This window comes from Xenopus tropicalis, chromosome 5, assembly GCF_000004195.4.
Source record: "Xenopus tropicalis strain Nigerian chromosome 5, UCB_Xtro_10.0, whole genome shotgun sequence".
Classification (NCBI taxonomy): Eukaryota; Metazoa; Chordata; class Amphibia; order Anura; family Pipidae; genus Xenopus; species Xenopus tropicalis.
In genome coordinates, this window is record NC_030681.2 from 66,164,367 (window position 1) to 66,184,137 (window position 19,771).

The 19,771-nt window shown below is 34.8% G+C and overlaps 1 protein-coding gene across 50 annotated transcripts in view; it reads right to left on the reverse strand.

Annotated features, from left to right (window-relative positions):
- trdn (triadin) overlaps positions 1-19,771 on the reverse strand; it is a 245,141-nt gene that overhangs the window by 169,713 nt on the left and 55,657 nt on the right. For 47 of the 50 annotated variants that reach the window (XM_031902115.1, XM_031902106.1, XM_031902107.1 and 44 more), the window contains 2 exons: positions 17,676-17,705; positions 4,180-4,239 (listed from right to left, as the gene is read on the reverse strand). In XM_031902115.1, the coding sequence (XP_031757975.1) occupies positions 4,180-4,239; positions 17,676-17,705 (90 nt within the window). The remainder of the gene's footprint in view (positions 1-4,179; positions 4,240-17,675; positions 17,706-19,771) is intronic. The other 3 variants (XM_031902116.1, XM_031902109.1, XM_031902093.1) reach the window with 1 other exon arrangement.

The window sequence follows — 19,771 nt, forward strand, 5'->3', positions numbered from 1 at the left end:
TTTGCAGCGACCGCACCTGATTTGACGCAACAGCGCCCTTTTTGATGCGGCCGTGCCCAATTTTTCCGCTGCAAATTTTCACCGCAGTTTCGCGGAACAATTCGCCATTGGCGAAATGCGGAAATTCGCTGCGAATCCATGCCTGGCAAAAAAATTTGCTCATCACTAGTGTTAGGGATATGTCCTCTCAGTTTATAAACATCTCTGTAAAACATGATTGCACTGTACTTTTTACACAAACAGAAATGGTGAAAGATTCAAGCTTGTTTCTTTATGAGGTTAAGAGAACAATATTGGGCTATATTAAGTAAAAAGACAAATTGGTACAAATATATGCTTTTGCTTAAAAAACTGCCATGCTTCTCTAAAACATATGAAGCATACCCCAACATCATTTAAGGAAGGCCAGTGTAGTTGACAGTCTGCTGTGTTTGGGTGCAAGGTACAGAACATAATACCAGTTTAGTGTGGTGTTTGCTTGTCTATCTACCTTAATATAACCATACCCTATGGCCTGACTATAATTTCATTTCTGCTTTTGTGCTTTGATAATTTAGCTGATTTTTGAAAAGTAAATTGATTTTTAATGATTTTACTCTCTGGGTTCATTTATTGCATGTAATTTATGCTGTAATGTCGTGTTATGTCTGTTATGTCTGTTATGTCTTGTTATGTCTGTTATGTCTTGTTATGTCTTGTTATGTCTGTTATGTCTTGCATAGAACTAGTCTTGCCTAAATCATCCGGCTATAAACAGAAAGTACAGTTTCTTTAATTAACAAAGTTCCATGTTCCTAAATAATCCACATTGACAAGGGGCATCTTTATTGACACCTGTACATTCCTCCCCACATTCCTCCCCATTCCTCTTCTTTTAAGGGCCTTTTTCAAACAGTAGTGCTGAGCTTAAAATAAATATATCACCTGAGCTGAAACAGTACAAAACAATATATATATAAACAAGGTTATATGTACAGTCAAGGTTGCCTGGTTGCCTTCAAAGGCAACCTTGACTGAGTCCTGTCAAGGATCCAGTCCCAATGGTAGATGCAAAAAGATGCACATCTGTCAGTGGTCCAGATTTGGGGCTAAAGTGACTCCCGGGTGCTAGTGGGATAATAATAACCTGGGCCTTTGTCACAGGTGGGACATGCCGACTATGTAGTATAGGGCCCCATTAATTTTGAGGGTGGACCTATGACTGGTGCATTTAGCAATACTAAAATATGCTTTTTAAAGGAGACATGTTGGATAAATGGGAAAACCCCTAACCCTGTAGGCAATTATGAATAATATCCGGTGCTGGTCTCCCTTTGGGCTAAACATTAACCCTATCTGTAACAATGGCCCCTTTATTGGAGCTCCCTATAGATCCTCTCACTTCTCTGTCCAGTGTGAAATGAAGAGTGGGCGTGTCCTAACAGTCCCTGCCAGAAGCGCAGTAGGAGGGGGAGAGCCAATCACAGCCCTGCAGGCAGAGAAGTGCAGACAGGCTTCAGTTCCCTATCAGGTCAGCCTAGCTGCTGATTGGTTCCTATCCTACAGTGCAGGGTACGGAGGGCCGCCGGCTCCCCAGCTCATCCAGAGAATTCAGCCAGCAGGAAGTGGAACAGATGGGCGGGGCTAGTGGGGTTTTGGGGGAATTTCTCAATAAATCAGTCAGAAACACAACATTTTTAAGCACAATCCTTCTATATCTAGAGGAGTATAATTCACTGGTACATTCTTAATCTTTATAGGATATGTCTCCTTTAATGAAGATTTTTTAGCAAAAATATTATTTTTCTTTAGTGTGAGTTCATGAAACCATGGTAAAATGAATAACTAATACATGTAATCATGTGTACTTATTCTCTAAATCTGAATGTGCATTTCTACCACTGTTATTATGTTCATAAATAGAGATGTATTTGTCTTACATTAGCCCTAATACTTTTACATTTAGAATGTTGATTCAGCCTCTAGCAATGTGCTACTTCAGCATCTAGCAGGCACCAGTACTAATAAGGTCCACCCTTGCACATAGACCTTGTTGACACTTTATTCACAGACCTTTAATCTGATGCATTCACTCTGCAATATGTACAGTGTATTTCTTATTTACTTTCTACTTCCCACAAATAATGCTGTTTCTTTGGGTTAAGCTATTGTTCTCCCTTCTTGCTTTTAAAGCACACGTCTTTATTTTTCCTTAATTGATTTTATCTAATAAAATTGCTTTTTTAGAGGTATTTCTAAATAGTTTGCTAAAGTCAAGCAAATCTCTCATGACATAGGATACAGTTCCCTAAATTTATTCATAACCTTCAGTGTGAGAAAACATACAACTACAGTATATCAAGTTAAGTCACTAAATGGCTTCTCTTGAACTAGGGACTATTAGTGGAGACCTGAAACCTAACAAAGATGAACAGTAGGTTAGAAATGCTACATATTGTTTTGAGATTCTTTACTAACCCAAAGTAACCACAAACCTTTATAAGTGAAGATCTGTGCTTTAGAGTATGTACCCAGTAGATACCTAGAGGACACGCTCTTGGCTGATTTTAGTTGCCCGAGTTTTAAGACTCACAATATACAAAAAAACATACAAGGCTATTTCAGATTCTTGTTACATGACAGTTCAAAAACCAGAACCAGAATTTAATAATCAGACTTTTAGCATCAGCTTCTTTGTTAGACAAAATCATTTTTTGCTTTATGATTTCTGACAGCCCCCTAATTTTAGCTTCCCAGCAGCTGTTTAGAACATACGGAGCATGTACTGTATCACTGAATTTAAAAACGTGACCTACAAAGATCTAAGATTGAAAAATTTCAAGGCCTGAATCATTAATGTTATAGGGCTGATAAAGCTCTTTGCTGGTACAGTAAATTCAGAATTAAAAGTATAGCATTTCGAGCCATATACAGGGCTTTGGTTCTGCTTTAAGAAAAGAAAGTTTGTAAACAGAGAGAGCTTTAAATAATTAAGTCATTTTTAGTAATCATCCACAGCTTCCTGTACACACATCTGTGGTAATCGTACACACATCAGTTATTCCACCATCATTTTGCAATCAGTTCATAAAATGTTAGTATGATTTTTACATATTGTAATTTTTTCACTTTAATTTTACCATTTTTTGTTATGCTTTTCATGTACATTTAAAGGTCGAGAGAGGCAATGTCCAACAACACTCCAGATTTGGACCTAATTAGATTGCTGTTACAATTACCATTTGCCTTATTATATTTTAACCTGAAATTAATCTGTGCATTTCCAGCTTGTATGATCAATCCAACAATGTGTATTTTGCTTTACTGGTTTTATTTTGTTGCCTGAGACTTCAACATCACAAGTTGTAGGGGTTTGTATTTCCAATTTTTTTCAAGTATTTTAGATATCTGACTTTGATAGTAGCCTGAGGTAGAGCAAAGTAGTGTCTTCAGTCCCATCAAAATATCAACAACTTTCACATGCATTACTATTTCACTTGTTAAAAGGGGTTTGTAGTACAGTGTATATAGATTTAGGGTCAAATGTAATAAATGGCACAACTGTAAAATAAAATTTAAAATAAACCAAAAGATTGTGGATCTTTTTGCACTTAATTTGTGAGGTTTCAGGCATGTAGGTGTGTGTGAGTGTGTGTGTGTGTATGCATGTATGTATGTATGTATGTATATAGAAAATACATACCAAATACATGCATGAGAGATGCATGTCAACTGCTGTTTACATTCATCACCCTTCAGCACACAAGGATTTTCAAACTGATGGCAGCAGATGTAGGAACTGCTGTTCCAGAAATCTTTCTTTCAGTGACATTTGATAAGAGCTTTAAGGATTATATATCAGACGTGGTTGGCTAATCAGAGGCAGGGCTAAACTCAATGAGGAACATTCCTTCAAACTAATATGACAGAGATCCCTAGAGCAAATTATCACCTATCACCTTGAAGTATTACCCTGTGCCATAGCTGTATTTTTCCATAGCCATCCTTCATTTTACAGATGGACTATATCTGTACAGAGACAATAATCTGCCCCCACAAAAATTATATTTGAATTTTAGTAATCATCCTATACGATTATAAAAATGGGAGATCAAACACCAGAAAACACAACAACCAAAGCAATAGGAGAAATATTCAATCCATAAATAAATTACTGACATATATCTATATTTACAATACCTTTAGCTGAGGCCTTTTTCAAAATGTTCTCTTTTACTTCAGGTTTCTCTTTATGAATTACTGAAAATACACAATATGGCAATTTGCATTAAATAGCATTCTTTTTTTTTTCTCTCAGTTTTCGAGATGAAAACCGTTTGAATTGCAATTGATGCCGCCATTATACATAGGATATCTGTTGTTTAAATGTTGGCATTAGGATATTTGTCTTTACTGTAATAAATACCACTGCAGCCCCAGTGATATATGATTTGTTTTTAGATGAACTTGTGAGCAAGCTAGGTACATAAAAATAATAAATACATATACTGTATACATATACTGTACATACAGTACATATACATATATATATACATATATATACATATACATATACTGTATACTGTATACATTAGCTCTGATCTTTTACCCACTGGTTAAGGGGACAAAATCCTGGCCAGTAGTTTCAACTTTTTTAGATTTTTATAACTATAAATCAAACCTTTCAATAATTCCTAATTATCTTTTGTGAATGACAGAATTATCATAACATAATACAGATTATTCTACCTTGAATGTAAGGTGCTATGTGGGTCATTTGCTTAACTGAGGATGCAAATAACGCACTGGATGCAAAAAAACTCCAAACTCTAAACAAACATGTAGGATAGCTTAGATTTCCAATATAACTTGGAAAAATATTTTGTTATAGTAGATACAGTTCTAGTAAGCACATACATTGTTCCACAGTCACAAGCCTTGTTATTTCACTCAGTCCATAGTGCAATATTTAGAAAAAGAAACTTTTTGAAGCAATACATTGCAATAGGAACTATTTTTTAGTTAAAACTGAATTGTAAACAATAACTAACATTTAGGCTCAGGGCCGGAACTAGGGGTAGGCAGAAGAGGCAGCTGCCTAGGGCGCAACGATTTAGGGGCGCCAGGCAGGAGCCTCTCCTGCCTATCCCTAGTGCTAATTTGTCATTGCCTCCGCCGCTTGTCATTAGCGGCGGAGGCAAAGGCCGACCCCGCCCCCTGCCCCTCCTCCTGTGCATTGGCGCGCATGCGCCGTTCGAGGGGGTGGAGGGAGGTGGGCGGAGTTGGCCGACCGGGTTGCCTAGGGCGCCCCTGTTTAGGCTAGAAATGGTATACCATATCACACTATTAAAGCCAAGGCATATGGTTCTAAGGTTGTCCAGCATAGATTTTGTAGATATCAGGTATAGAGGTACCAGGTATAGAACTTATCTGCCATCTAGCTAACATTTGCCATTAAAGACACATTGCTCACACATACTTCAGGCTCACTGCCTACAACTTTACTTATCAGTACTAATTTTAATAATACTCATTCTGAAGGCTGTGACTATTAGATGATGACAGAGCCAATGCTTGCCTTACAAAAAAATCATTCTTTATTATGTTCAAGTTCAATAGCAACAAACATAGTTTGTGTATGACACAAATGCAAAGTTAGCTTGACTCCCATAGTTACACAGTTATTTTGGGTTAAAATTGAACCACTGAAGTAAAATCTATCATGGCTATAGGGATTGTACCCCAAGAAAAAAAAAGTAAAGGTCTTCCTATGTAATTATTTTTGGAAATGTTGCATGTGCCAAGACCAAAATTAGCAAGACACTGATTATAAATGTGTGGCTACTGTCTTGGTGAAGAAAAAAGAATTTGGGTTCCTAGAGCGCTAGCAACGTTTCCAAAAATAATTACATAGGAAGACCTTTCTTTGAACTTTAGATGCCTGAACCCACACTTTACAATTCTTATCTCCCAATAATTTGTCTACCTGGTCAACTACATACTGAACCCTGGCATACTGGTTTTTTGTAGTGATTTGGACAACAGATTGCCCAGTCCTGAAGGCCATATAAACACACTATGTCTACATTTAGTCCTAATTTTGTTTGAAAAATCAGCCTTATCTAGAACTGTGATTCTTGAGTTCACACTTTCATCATCCTCACACAGTTTGGAAAATGTGTTTGGAGGCACAAACCCCAGATCAGCTTTCCACTAAGTTGGAATGAGCATATTTTTTTCTGGTACATTTTTGCTGGAAAATGTGTGTTTTCTTCAGAAGCAAATATTTTTACAAATCTGTGCTGGAATTTTGAAAAAAAAAATCCACTTTGTTACACCATGTTCACCATGTAAAAACTTTATGAAATATTCAAAGGAAAATACTGTGTAAACTTTATCTTCTTGTATTGTAATGCCCCTTCCTAAATATGCTAAATGCATATTGCCAAAGGGAGAAACAATTTTAAATCATGTTTTACCTCTTAAATATGTCTGGGGTGTCCTTTCATTCTTCACAGGAAATGGTCATAACTGTGAGTGAAAAGCAGAACCCTGCAGTAGGAGTCCTGCGACTCTTCTCTGTTTCTGACACTATGAAAGTGTTGGTAATAGAGCAGCAATTCTCCTCTTGTACAGTTTTACTCTATCCCCAATATTAGCTGTTAGATCTCTTTCCCATAACTTGTATTTGCTGTGCATGACAGTCTTCATTAAACAATAAGGTTTGTAGAATATGTCAGAGCCGCCTGCACCCTTGCCTGGAAGTAGTTATTTAGAGTCAGCTGGAGGGCCATCATCTGATATGTAAAATCGGATAATAACATGTTCCTGAATGTAAGCAGAGGGCCCAACTGCTATGAACCAAGAACTGTCTATACCGTTGGCTAGAAGTAGGTACAACTGGAGGGACACCTGATAAGTGCTATTGGGTAAGTACAAATTCAGGAGAGGAAGTGAGGGAAAGGGGAAGTGCTGGAGATAATTTGGGGGTTCTCTGGAGAAACCGAATCCAAACGGTATGCTAAAAACTGTACTACTATTTTTTTAACATTAATATTCAAATTAGTGAAAAAAAGTCCCCTTTGTATATTAAAAAACAAAATAAAGATAATAATAACAACAATAATGTATAACCCTACTATAATTATTAGGATATTAGAAGAATATTGAGACTTTGAGAACATGGTGCTTATATTTAAATTACTACATTCAAGAAAGGTAAACCTCCCTAGCTAACCACTGTTAGGGCATAATATTACCGATTGTTTGGTGCAATTAATATGCATAATACAAGTTATCATTAAGTTTGGCTACCATATAAAAACACAGTTCCCTAGGCAAAGTCATTTTTTCCATTCCTAGCTCCCTTCGCTCCCCCCCCAGAAGAATTTTTAATATTTACAAATGAAGGTGTTATCTATAATGTGCCCATAGTGAAAGTGTAAAAGAACCCCTGCTCATTCACTGAACAGAATGGTTTCTGTCCAATTCCTTTGTGGCCTGCTTTATGCTTAATTCAGAGTTTTCTACGAGTTAGCTTAAAATAACATATTGTCATTTTATGGCTAGTCCTGTATGTTGTATAGCTAAGGTATAGCAGGAAAGTACAGGCTAAATTACTATAGAGAGAAAGCTATTGGATTTAAACTTTCCATATATTAAAACCCAGTGACTATGCAATTTTTCCTTTGTGATATTTTAGTTTTCAAATATATTGCATAGATTTTGTATATGTATATATTATATGTCTAGACAGTTTTGGTTCATTTCCATTTTTTCAGTCAGTCCAAGGGCTCATTTCTCTATTCATTTCACGAGGAAATTAATTTATTTGATACTGACTCGTGTACAAAGGGCATTATTAAAAGAGGGGTTTTCTCAGAAGACTTTCTTGTCTCAGGAATTGTGTCTGCAATATGTGACATTTACATTTGAGTATTGTAAACTCATATTGAATTTGGGTTCTTTTTATTCATGCAGTATGAATGATTATGAATTGTATTTTTGACATTTACAAAGGAATGACATAATAAGTTGAGGCATAAATTAGCTGAGCACTTTTTCAGACAGTTCTTGCTTTGTCAGTTTTCCTCAGTGAAGAACTGATTAACAGAGAAAGAAATTTTGAGATAATTTTTTTGGAGATTTTTTAAAAAAAATTGAAGTCACAATTTATTTCAGATATAAAAGGCAAAGATTTGCATGAAAAGCAAGAAAACGCTTACAAGTTATTATAGAAGTCAATGGGAATTGTCTAGCTACTTTTAGTATATTATAACATTTACTATATATATATATGTTATACCAGTTATATTAGTATATTATAACAGTTGAGATTTTCAGAGATGTGATTTTTCCTCCCAAATGTAAAAATCGATAAATCTGCCACTATGTGTGTAGCAACTGATATGTTTTCCATGCAACCCATCTATCACTGCACCCATAGGACAGATGTAATTCAGAGAACACCCAAGTGCACATTTTCAATCTGAACTCTGCCCCGTGTACACAGTCCCAGGTGGATTATATTCATGTCAGTTATGTTATACATGGGTAGGAGAACATTGGCAATGTGTGACATAACCCTAAAAGCACGCTGCTTAAAATATGCCTGCAGAGCAGCATGGGAAATAATCACAGCCACCACTGAATATAATAAGAACTGTAAAGCACCTGTACTGGAGATTATAACCTGAAAATTTTCTAATGTATATCAACCCAAGACCTTAATTACAGTCAATATCAGCAGCAAGGACTATTCAGGTGCTTCTCTGCAGGGTGACATACACTGTTGGAGAAATGCCCTGTGGGCCTTCAGCATAAATTCCTGAATCCAATATGATTTATACTACTGATGGAGATTTAATAATGGATTATACAATGGTAATGAACTATTTGGTAATTTAAAAACTAACTGCAAAGGTGTTGTGCAAGTTCCAGTACTCACTTTCCAGTTAATTTTAGCTGGTGTTTGGTATCAACTGAATTAGACATTTGCATCGTTACCACTTCTAACTAACTAAGAAATCTGCTACCACAGAAGTGAGTTTGCTTTAGCCATGACTCCAGTTCCCAAAATGCCGTGCATATGTATGTTATTCTCCTGCTTAATAGGTCTATTAACCATAGCACTGGAAGAGAGACTGGAAGACGAGCTGGCCAAGGATAATATGTTCCAAAGATGGGTGTAAGGAAAAGAATCATAAGATTTACAAACTGCTTTTATCAGCAATTGCATTTACCAAAAACTATTTTTTATTAATGTTTTTCGGAAAGTTGTTTAGGATTTGGATTATTATTTTTATTATTATTAATAATATGCAAAACAAATTGTGTGGGCAAAAATGTACACATATATATTATATACCTTTAATAAAATCATTTGAGGGGAAAGTGAATCTGTACTATTAAAGAGATACATCAACACTTAAATGTTCTAAGCACAATTCCTGGAATGCTAGGTTATATATAGCAATGAAAGGGTAACAGAATCTCCTGGTGCAGATATGTTGCTGATGTAATATACAGGGATACTAAGGAAAGAGCACATAAGCTGATCTATATTTGGTCAAACTATTTTCAAGAACCTGGCTAACTGTAAAACTGTGAGCTGAGAAAATGAGACTGCAGCAAGGGTTAAACTGGTAGGATTTATTAAATGTTGTTTTTTGCTACAAATTTATGGCAAACTAAATTGACCAATAAATGCTACTTGCCAATAGGTTACTATGAGTTACTATTGTTTTTTTCTGAACTGTCAATATTTTGGGGCCTAGTTAAATCATGAATTTCTGTATAATTGTCATTAATATGTGTAGGGTTTTAGGAATTCTTACTTTTCGATACAAAATTGCACTTTGTACATATTAAGTTAGATTTGTACAAGTTGTATTATTAATCAGGGGGGTATATAAAAAGTAAGTAAGTAGCAGCAACCAATTAGTAAGTAGTAATTAGAGGTCTAATGCAATAAATTGGGACTTTTCCACTTTATTGTATCTTGCTTCATAATTCGGCAGCACTTAAAAAGAAAGGCATAAAAAGGAAGGCAATACCATTCCAAATTAAATATTATAAAATAAAGGGGCAAATGAACTGCAACAAAAGGGATACATATTATGGGAAATGGTGCACAGGTGCACACATTCACAAAAATTTTCTATGATGTGTTCTGAACTGCAATCTAATTGAAGCACACAAGCCTTCTGCACATCATTGGCATGTGAGCAACTGAGGTCTTCTGAGGAATGCTGGGAAATACAATTACATATGGCTGGCTTTTGCTGGAACCACAGATTGCACATGATGTGACAATTCTCCAGTCAGGTACTGCCAAAACATGAATGCATCTGGAAATGGCTACATTTGTATGGTGTGTTTGGTGGGCCATCTACTGCATGAAGGTATTACTATGAAGGGCAGTGCCAACTGGGGCTTAAGGTTGTATTCATGAGTAATAATTCCAGTTCACCATGTAAAACAAGATAACCTATACTTTTTTAAGGCTGTAATGCAGTGCTTTTCTGTAGTTATAACATTTACGTATTATCCCTAATTTAAAACCTTTTCACTTAGCCCCCTATCGCTATTTAGCCAATAAATACCTGCCAGTTCCCTGCAACATTCCCACCCTCCTAAGCACACTGTACCTGTTTGTGTCTTTTTTCATTTGGCACATAAAGAACTCTGTGTTAGAATCCTGTAGTTGGCTAGAGGAGAAGCAAAGCATGTGAGACAGAGAAGGGTTGTGTGCTTTAGGCAGGCAGGAAGAAAGGTGTGTGCTGAGAGTTTATTACTTGAATAGATATCTATTTTTCGCAGTGATTATGTACAAAGAATCCATGTGGCAGAGTGTGCAATACCCATGTATTCAGGAAAACAGCATTATGCTGGTTATCAGAGTATAATGCACAATACAGGATTTACAAAGTAATGTTATTCATAGATTCCTCAATTTGACTTTTTTTGTGATGTAAGGTGGGGTAAAAATGAAGCAAATTCATATTATATATTAAAACTGAGTTGATGTATGTGTTATACCCTTCTATGCAGGGTTATGATGTCAATGCAGTTGTACAGTAACACACACATTATACACAAATGTCAACTTAATTTTAATACAGGTTTCTATTAGAAATTAATAAAAATCAACAGGTGAATTTTCTCCTGGCATAAATTCTCTTTATATGCCTATACAACTGTAATGGGGGAATTTACACTATACATAAAGCATTTTCACCAGTGCAAAGTTAAATCTCCAAAGGTTTCTTACTTTCACCTTTTAGTTAATATGCTCCATAAAGAATGAGTTTGAGGAGAAGGCAGACCTGACTTTTTGTGATATGATTCTCCTCTTGCTGTAGGTCTGAGGCAAGTGCACCTAGACCCCATGTGCTTATTGGTGAGATAATCTAACTCTTGGAGGACTATACACTTAAATACTTACAGTGAATTCCTGAGATGAGGGCAGAGCCTGGGTACTAGGAGGCAGCAAGGGTTGAATGCTGCCTGGCAGATTTGAAGACTAAGCTTACAGACTATGGGCCTGTCAGAAACTGGATACAGAGGAATCGAAATTAGAAGCAGCCGAGCACATAGCGAGGACATATTTTGGCAGACAGTAAACACTAGTCTGTAAAATATCCATATATTTTTTCTGCTTATTGTCTTTATGTGTGTAATGAGCAAATCTGCCCCCATAATTTTGTAAAATGGTTAAAATTTGCTTAGAACATTGAAGTCAATGGGTGTTTTTCCCAGTGAATTTTTTGTGACTCTTTTTTGTTCATTATCCCACTTATAACACATGCATCAACACAGTTTTAATATTTGTAATAAAGGATAAGTGTATATCTTTATATAATTAGTATATTATACAATTATTTTGTATAAAAACACCATTGCCAAACAGGCACTATTTTTTTCTAGTTCTTTCCAAGTTTTAAACACTTGGACATGTGTCACAACTCCCATTGATAATCTAAGGCTAAGGATATATTTTGCAAGCTTATGTGGTTTGTGTGTATTTTTAATAAATAGTACTTATACCATGATTCCTAAAAGCCCCTCTAATGAGTGGCATTTTCAGAAAGTACTGCTTCTCAAAACCAAATCTTTACCATCCCTTCTCTAATAAAGAATCAGGAGAAAGAAGAAAAAAAAGTGTTCATGATGAAAGGATAACAGTAAATATTGTTTTTCCTCCTCGACATTGTAAAAGGCATGAAAACTAAAAATAAAATATGTCATTAAATATTGAATGTTGATATCAGAATGCAAGTGTAGCTGTATTCATATTGCAGGTAGTACTTGCTACTAAAGTTCCACTAATGCTAACAGCAAATATATGCAAAAATGTGCTCGTATTTATATGAACCAAAGTCAATTTTTTGCTACTCATTGTTTTGAAATGTCACATCTTTTATGAAAAATGGCTTTAATTTTGTAGTAATCATCTCATATTATATTCCTAAGTTGATAAAGAGGATCTCATTTTAAAGAAGTCTTACATGCCCACAGCAAAGCATGCAATTTATCCTTATCAATATGACACATTGTTAATAAATCCTAATATTAAGAACTCCTATTCAGATGAATGACAGATTGTAGTTGCTTCTGGGACGAGCTTTGTTGCTGTGGCAACCTTGTGGTTTGTAAAATGACAGTAAGGTTTATTATATTATGGACAACCAAAATCACTTAAAGTCCTGATTTTTGATTAGCTTTCTTATTATTTTGCAGACATCCACAAAACAACTAATTTCCCCTTACCACCTTTGTTTAACTTAAGAGATGTTAGGGTGGCAGGAATATTTGCTGGTGCAAATTAAAAACATTTATAAAATGAGCCTGTTAATCATCTGTGCCTGTTGATAATACACTAAATTTTTCTTAGTATGGCCAAAATGTAACCATAATTAAAAGTTGTTATATACAGTAATTATTGTGCATGTCCACTTTATCTTATATAGCATGCAGCCCAGATTTTATAATGCAAAAATCTTTATTGAACAGATATATTGTTAAAGCATACACATTTTATATCTATGTGCATTTTAAAATGAGTAGCAATGAAAATCAGCCTTTGTTTGATCACTAAATCTCCAGAACTAATTGCAACACCTTCATATAGGAATACCTATCATGTGAGAAGCCAGTAGGCATTCACATTTTATGTAACCAGGAACAGGACGTGCTTGCACTCCCTTGTCTGCTCATGTTAAGATAATCTTGTGCCTGGGGAAAGAGGGATTAGCACCCTCCTGATCAATGTATAATAAAATCACTGGCACACAAAGCATCTTCAAGCAGGTGAACCCTTGCAATTTTAGACTTATGGCCCATGGGGAGATTAGTTGCCCATGATAAATCTTCACCTTCCCACTGGCAATAAGGTGAATCACCAATGGGAAGGCAAGGAAACTTTAGGGGCTCCGAAAAATGAAACAACACGTATGCCATCCCACCAGTGATTCACATAATTGCTGGTAGGAAGTCATCTCTGAAGACCATTCACCCGTGGTATCGATGATTTATCACAAGTGACTAATCTCCCTGTGGACCATAAGCCTTATTGCGGAAGTGCAACATTTTGGTGTGACTTCCCTTTGTCATGCATAAAATTGCAAAAAAGATAGGTTTCTTATTATTTTGTTAGAGCAAGAACTAGTTGATTTTTATTAATTTCTAATAGAAACCTGCAGGAATCAAAATGCATGATACCCTTGCAAGTCACTTTCAATTTATTGTACATAGAATGTTAATAAAAAATTTCCCTGGCACACAAAGCATCTTCAAGCAGGTAAACCCTTGCAATTTTATGCATGACAAAGGGAAGTCACACCAAAATGTTGCACTTCCGCAATAAGGCTTATGGTCCACAGGGAGATTAGTCACTTGTGATAAATCATCGATACCACGGGTGAATGGTCTTCAGCGATGACTTCCTACCAGCAATTATGTGAATCACTGGTGGGATGGCATACGTGTTGTTTAATTTTTCGGAGCCCCTAAAGTTTCCTTGCCTTCCCACTGGTGATTCACCTTATTGCCAGTGGGAAGGTGAAGATTTATCATGGGCAACTAATCTCCCCATGGGCCATAAGTCTAAAATTGCAAGGGTTCACCTGCTTGAAGATGCTTTGTGTGCCAGGGAAATTTTTTATTAACATTCTATGTACGATAAATTGAAAGTGACTTGCAAGGGTATCATGCATTTTGATTCCTGCAGGTTTCTATTAGAAATTAATAAAAATCAACTAGTTCTTGCTCTAACAAAATAATAAGAAACCTATCTTTTTTTATTTAGAGTTATGGTGACTCTAGATTTCTGAAAACAAGAATGCAAAATATAATTTTATGATATAAAGAATGATACTTCACTGCTGAGCTTGTAAATTAAAATTTCCTATGAAAGGCTATTTTCTGGGGCAAGGGGCAAAGAGTAAAAAGTAATTAAACAATCCACTGTACTCGTTTGTTGAATTTTCCACTCTAGCCACTGTATATCTTTGCTTTCTTTGTGTATCGTTTGAACTTTTACAAATTATTTTTCCGCCAAAAGTGCTGAAACAGAATTTATGAATTTTCCCTAGTTCCTCCTTTTAGCAATTTATTTTTAATATTTAATTTTAATATACTAATTATGTTACCATTTTCTAATTTAGCAATATTAGAATTAGTGTATAACAAAGAAATATTTAACTATGGCTTGCTAAATTTTCTTATTTAAGCAGTATTGCTCTGTAATCATATGCCATCCTTATGTCACTACATTTTGTACTGACTGTAAAAAAACATCCATTTGTAGGTGGCATTATCTAATGCAATTTATTGATGGGGCAGAAGGGAGCATTCGTATTCTTTTATGAGATTTTTGGACAGGCTTTTAGACATTAGATATTCATGCTGAGATGATCAAATCCTACTAACCAAAGTCTCTGAACTACAGACAAATTGCACTAAACCTGCAGTGTCTGTTGAAACTGAAATAAACAGGAATGGCCCAGAGTGTTCTCTTACTGCCTTTGATTGATCTATCAGTTTGTCCTTAAACACTCCTTCACAACAGGGCTTTGCAGACATCACATCACAGTACTGCAAAGAAGCTTGTTTTATTCTTTTCCCTGCTCAAGGGGCCCTAATGTAATGCTATGCAGGCTCCTCAGGCAATATAGGGATTAAAGGGAAATTTCCTTTTATTCATTTTTTGTACAGAGTTTTCTAAGCACGTTTTCAAGTATTCAAAAATGAAAAATCCCAGCTTTCTTGAAAAAACCCACAGGTATTTTTTTAGACACACTTCTTTCTAAGCTTTAAAGGTGTGCTGAGAAAAAAAAGCACATGTAAAAATAATACCTTGGTTTTTCTGCTTAGTGATTTGTGATCATTCTTTTGCTGTATTTATTTATTACATATGTTAAACCAAAAACAACATAATGTACAGGACCCATTATCCAGAATGCTCGGGACCAAGGGTATTCCGGATAAGGGATCTTTCCATAATTTGGATCTCCATACCTTAAGTCTACTAAAAAATCAATAAAATCTTAATTGAACCCAACAGGATTGTTTTGCATCTAATTAGGATTACTTAGATCTTAGTTGGGATCAAATGCAAGGTACTGTTTTATTATTACAAAGAAAAAGGAAATCAGTTTTAAAATACAGGTATAGGACCTGTTATCCAGAATGCTCGGGACCAAGGGTATTCCGGATAAGGGGTCTTTCCATAATTTGGATCTCCATACCTTGTCTACTAAAAAATCAATAAACCATTAATTAAACCCAATAGGATTGTTTTGCACCCAATAATGATTAGTTATATCTTTGTTGGGATCAAATACAAGGTACTGTTTTATTACTACAGAGAAACTCAGTTTTAAAATTCTGAATTATTTGATTAAAATGGAGTCTATGAGAGACAGACTTTCCATAATTTGGAGCTTTCTGGATAATGGGTTTATGGATAAGGGATCCCATACTTGTACTTTGACACACAAGAGTTACATATATGCTGCAGATTGCACTTACAGTATTTCTATAATGTCATGCACCTTGGAAAGCTTACATACCCATTTACATTATAACTGCAAGTACAATGAGGAGGAAGGGTTTATACAACATGTATGCAAAGATCGTGTGGTTTAACAGGTACTATGATGTTAAAATAAGAAGATGTGTCAAATACTGTCAAATTTATAATGTCCATTATGTCAAATTAGGCATACTTATTGCATGATTATTCTTCTGATGACATTAGATTTCAACTGTGTGCTTGGTGTAAGCACATTTTGCAACTGTATGCTACTTATGACAGGTAGTCATGTCTTTTTCTAATTGGTGATCAGCAAATATTTTTACCAGGCATGGATTCAAGTTGAAATTCCGCATTTTGTTTTTGCCAAATATTTTTTCAAAACTGTGTAAAAAATTTGCTGCAACAAAAAATTTGCAGTGAAATAACTCATATTGACTTTAAAGTATTTGTAGTAAAAAAAAAGGTGCTCATGTAAAAAAAAATTTCACACATAATAAAAATTTGTTACATGTACAACATTTTTTCACCTAAAAAGTCATGCTGTAGGAGTAAGAAAAAATGCTGATTGACTGTAATGCATTTAGAGTGAGAAAAAAAGTTGCGTGTGTAAGGAATGAATTCAATGCATTTCACAAATTTTTCATCATTTAGAGAATTTTTCTGCAGTTTCACCAATTTTCCAGAGAAGCAAAACGGGACAGATTCGCACATCCCTACTTATTATGTATTAGTGTAGAAACCTTGCTGGGTTATACTGTATTCCCCAGTGTAGGTGAGAGACATTTGATTTTTTTTAACATTTTTTTATTGAAATAACACTCAGGTTGAGTGATATGAGTGATATTTAGAAAAATAAGAATGTTAAATATATATATTTATTAAATAATAAAGTTAATACACAAAGCGCTTAGTTGAAATCTAATGTCACAGGACAGGGCATACCAAAATAAAATATTTTGTAACTGCAATAGTAAAACAGTTGTTTACATTTTAGAATGTAAATGTAAACATTCCCCAAAGCAATAAATGGGAAGTACTGCTCATAGTTTAAAAGAGAGTATGAGTGAGCACATCAATGCTATTTATAATAAAGACAATAGATTGCCAGTAGGTAGATATTTTAATATGTCATTCAGTAAAGCCTATCTAGATATGTTTTAAAGTAATAAAAGTAAAAAGTCCCTCTAAGAAAAGATATTACTGTATATGCCCAGATGCTGTATGACCACTTAGAAATTATACTACCTGAAAGTCTAAATACTAGATATGATAATAAAGGGATATCTTATGTCATGTAAGACTCACAGGTGTATTGCATTAGCAACATCCAGGAGAAACATTGATTTACATAATGACGTTTATTAATGCCACATATTTCCAAACTAATTTTCCCTATTGTTGAAGAGATCACAGTTGCAGAGGGAAACATGTTTCAGGCATAGAGCAAAATACACCCAGCAGCTCATTTACAGATAAAGAGAGATAACTGAAGTAGAATTACTATACTACCATTGAAAGTAACATAACAATAGCCTATTGCACTTTATCCCTGTGATTCACAAACACGGTATTTTAATTTGACAAATTTATTTTAGTCATCATTTTATTGATTAAATGATTTTTCTCCAAAAAATGTTTTGTGTTAATGTTATCTTACCTTTTCTGTGTAGAGCTGGTTGTATTCCACCTAAAAGAAAATTAGAAAAATACATTTTTGTTACTTTTTATTTATTTGTTTGTTTAAGCTGAAAGAAGATTTTTCTAAGTGTTCTGGATTTAATATAAATTCACATATTTGAATTCAGTTGTTGTTTAAATTAAAAAGAAAGTTGTAACTGTACTAGTAAACATTTTGATAACATATAATAGCCAGATATATTATACTGAATCCTGGAAGATTCATTATGCTGTAAATGTTAAAAAACAAACAAACAAAGAACAACCAACAGACGACATCTTAACCCTACTTTGTGACAACTCGCCATGACAATTTGTGTGACAAAATCATATTTGTGAAAAGTTTAAAAGTTTCATTCATTCATTCATTCAAGCTTCGGTATTATGACTTTCCTTGGGCCAGGTTGGAGCTGCAGAGTGCCATTGAGTCCTATGGGAGACTTCCAAAATCATGCACTGAAGGATTCAAAGTCAGAAAGGTTTTCCCGCAGTTTACTGTCGTTCGGATACGATAATTTTGTGACTTTCGGATGGCCAATAGTAAATGATTGTTTCAATACAAAAATTTCAGAACTTTCAGATCATAAGTACAAACTTTTCGTATTTAAACGAACAGAATTTTCGTGACTTTTGCAATCATAAGAAATTATTTGATTTCATGATTCGGATTCGTACTTTAAGGAATGTGCCCCTTATAGTTACATAACTTGTTTTGAAAATGGATCCCTCAGCACCCTATCCCACTCCCACATTAGCGGAACACTTTCTTACTGTGAAAGTTTTAAGTGAAAATACTTTTTCTAGAGTCTAAATGAGTGGTCTCTTGTCCTTTGTTCTTTTCTTTTCTGTAAAAAAAAACTCCATCACTATCTGTCCATAATGTCCTCTAATGTACAGTATCTGTAAAAAGTTCTAATGTCCCCTTACAAGTGCCTTTTCTAAAGAGAAACCAAGTCCAACTGTAACAGTCTTTTCCTACAGCTGAAGTCTAATGGTTTTAATGTTTAGACTGTTTACATATTTCGAATATAGTACAGTATATTTAGTTACAAGTGATTAATTCAGAAACATTGTTTTTGTCTTGTACTAGACTTGTAGACTTGCAGACTTGTAATAAAAGAGGCAATATAACCCTGTTTTTAATATTAGTAAAATGAATAGGGCTTCTTCTGAACAGAAATTCTTGCCTGTTGTTTTAATTAAAAAAAAATAATGGGTTTTGTTATTTTCTAAACTTAACAGGGCAAATTCTGAAACTGAAAGTAAAGTACTACTAATTGTTCCTTAAAAAACAAATCAGCAATCCACTAAGAAAGTCCTCTATATAATGAGCTGCTTCTTATCTCACAGCCTAAAAGGCTGCAGATGAAGGTAGGGAGGGGTTTGTTTTTACATAAGGTTTCTCAGTTGACTATCTACTTGTTTTGATTGTGTTTGGAGAACAGGAAATAAAATATAAGTTAGATTTCAGTTTTAGAATTTGCCCTGTTAAGTTCAGGAAATAACAAAACACACAAACATTTCTTAAAAAATCATAGGCAAAAATATATATTCAGCAAATACCCTAATCATTGGACTAATGTTGAAAAAGAGAGAAAAGAAACCTTGACTTAATACACATTTGTTTTTCTTTATTTTAAACCATTTGAGGGCAATATATACCTCCTCTGATGAAGCGCCATATGGTGCGAAACGCGTTAGGAGATTAGGATGCACCTGGTCATGTTTTGGTATAGTATGCTTTTGTTATGAGTTATGTTTGTGTTTATATTTATTTGAGCCAATAAATGTTGTTGTTTTTATTCCACTGAAAACTTTTGCAATGTATCAATATATATATATATATATATTGTTATCACGGGGGGGGTAAGTTGGTTGATGAGAATGGGGAAAAAGCTGAAATTTTGAACTCTTATTTTTCATCTGTCTATACATCTGAGGAGCCAGATAATGAAGGCTTCCCTTGTAATATGCCCAGTTCTAGTAATTTAGCTACTGGCGCATGGGTCACTCGGGAGGAAATTCAAAAGAGACTTGAACATGTAAAGGTAAACAAAGGTCCAGGGCCGGATGGGA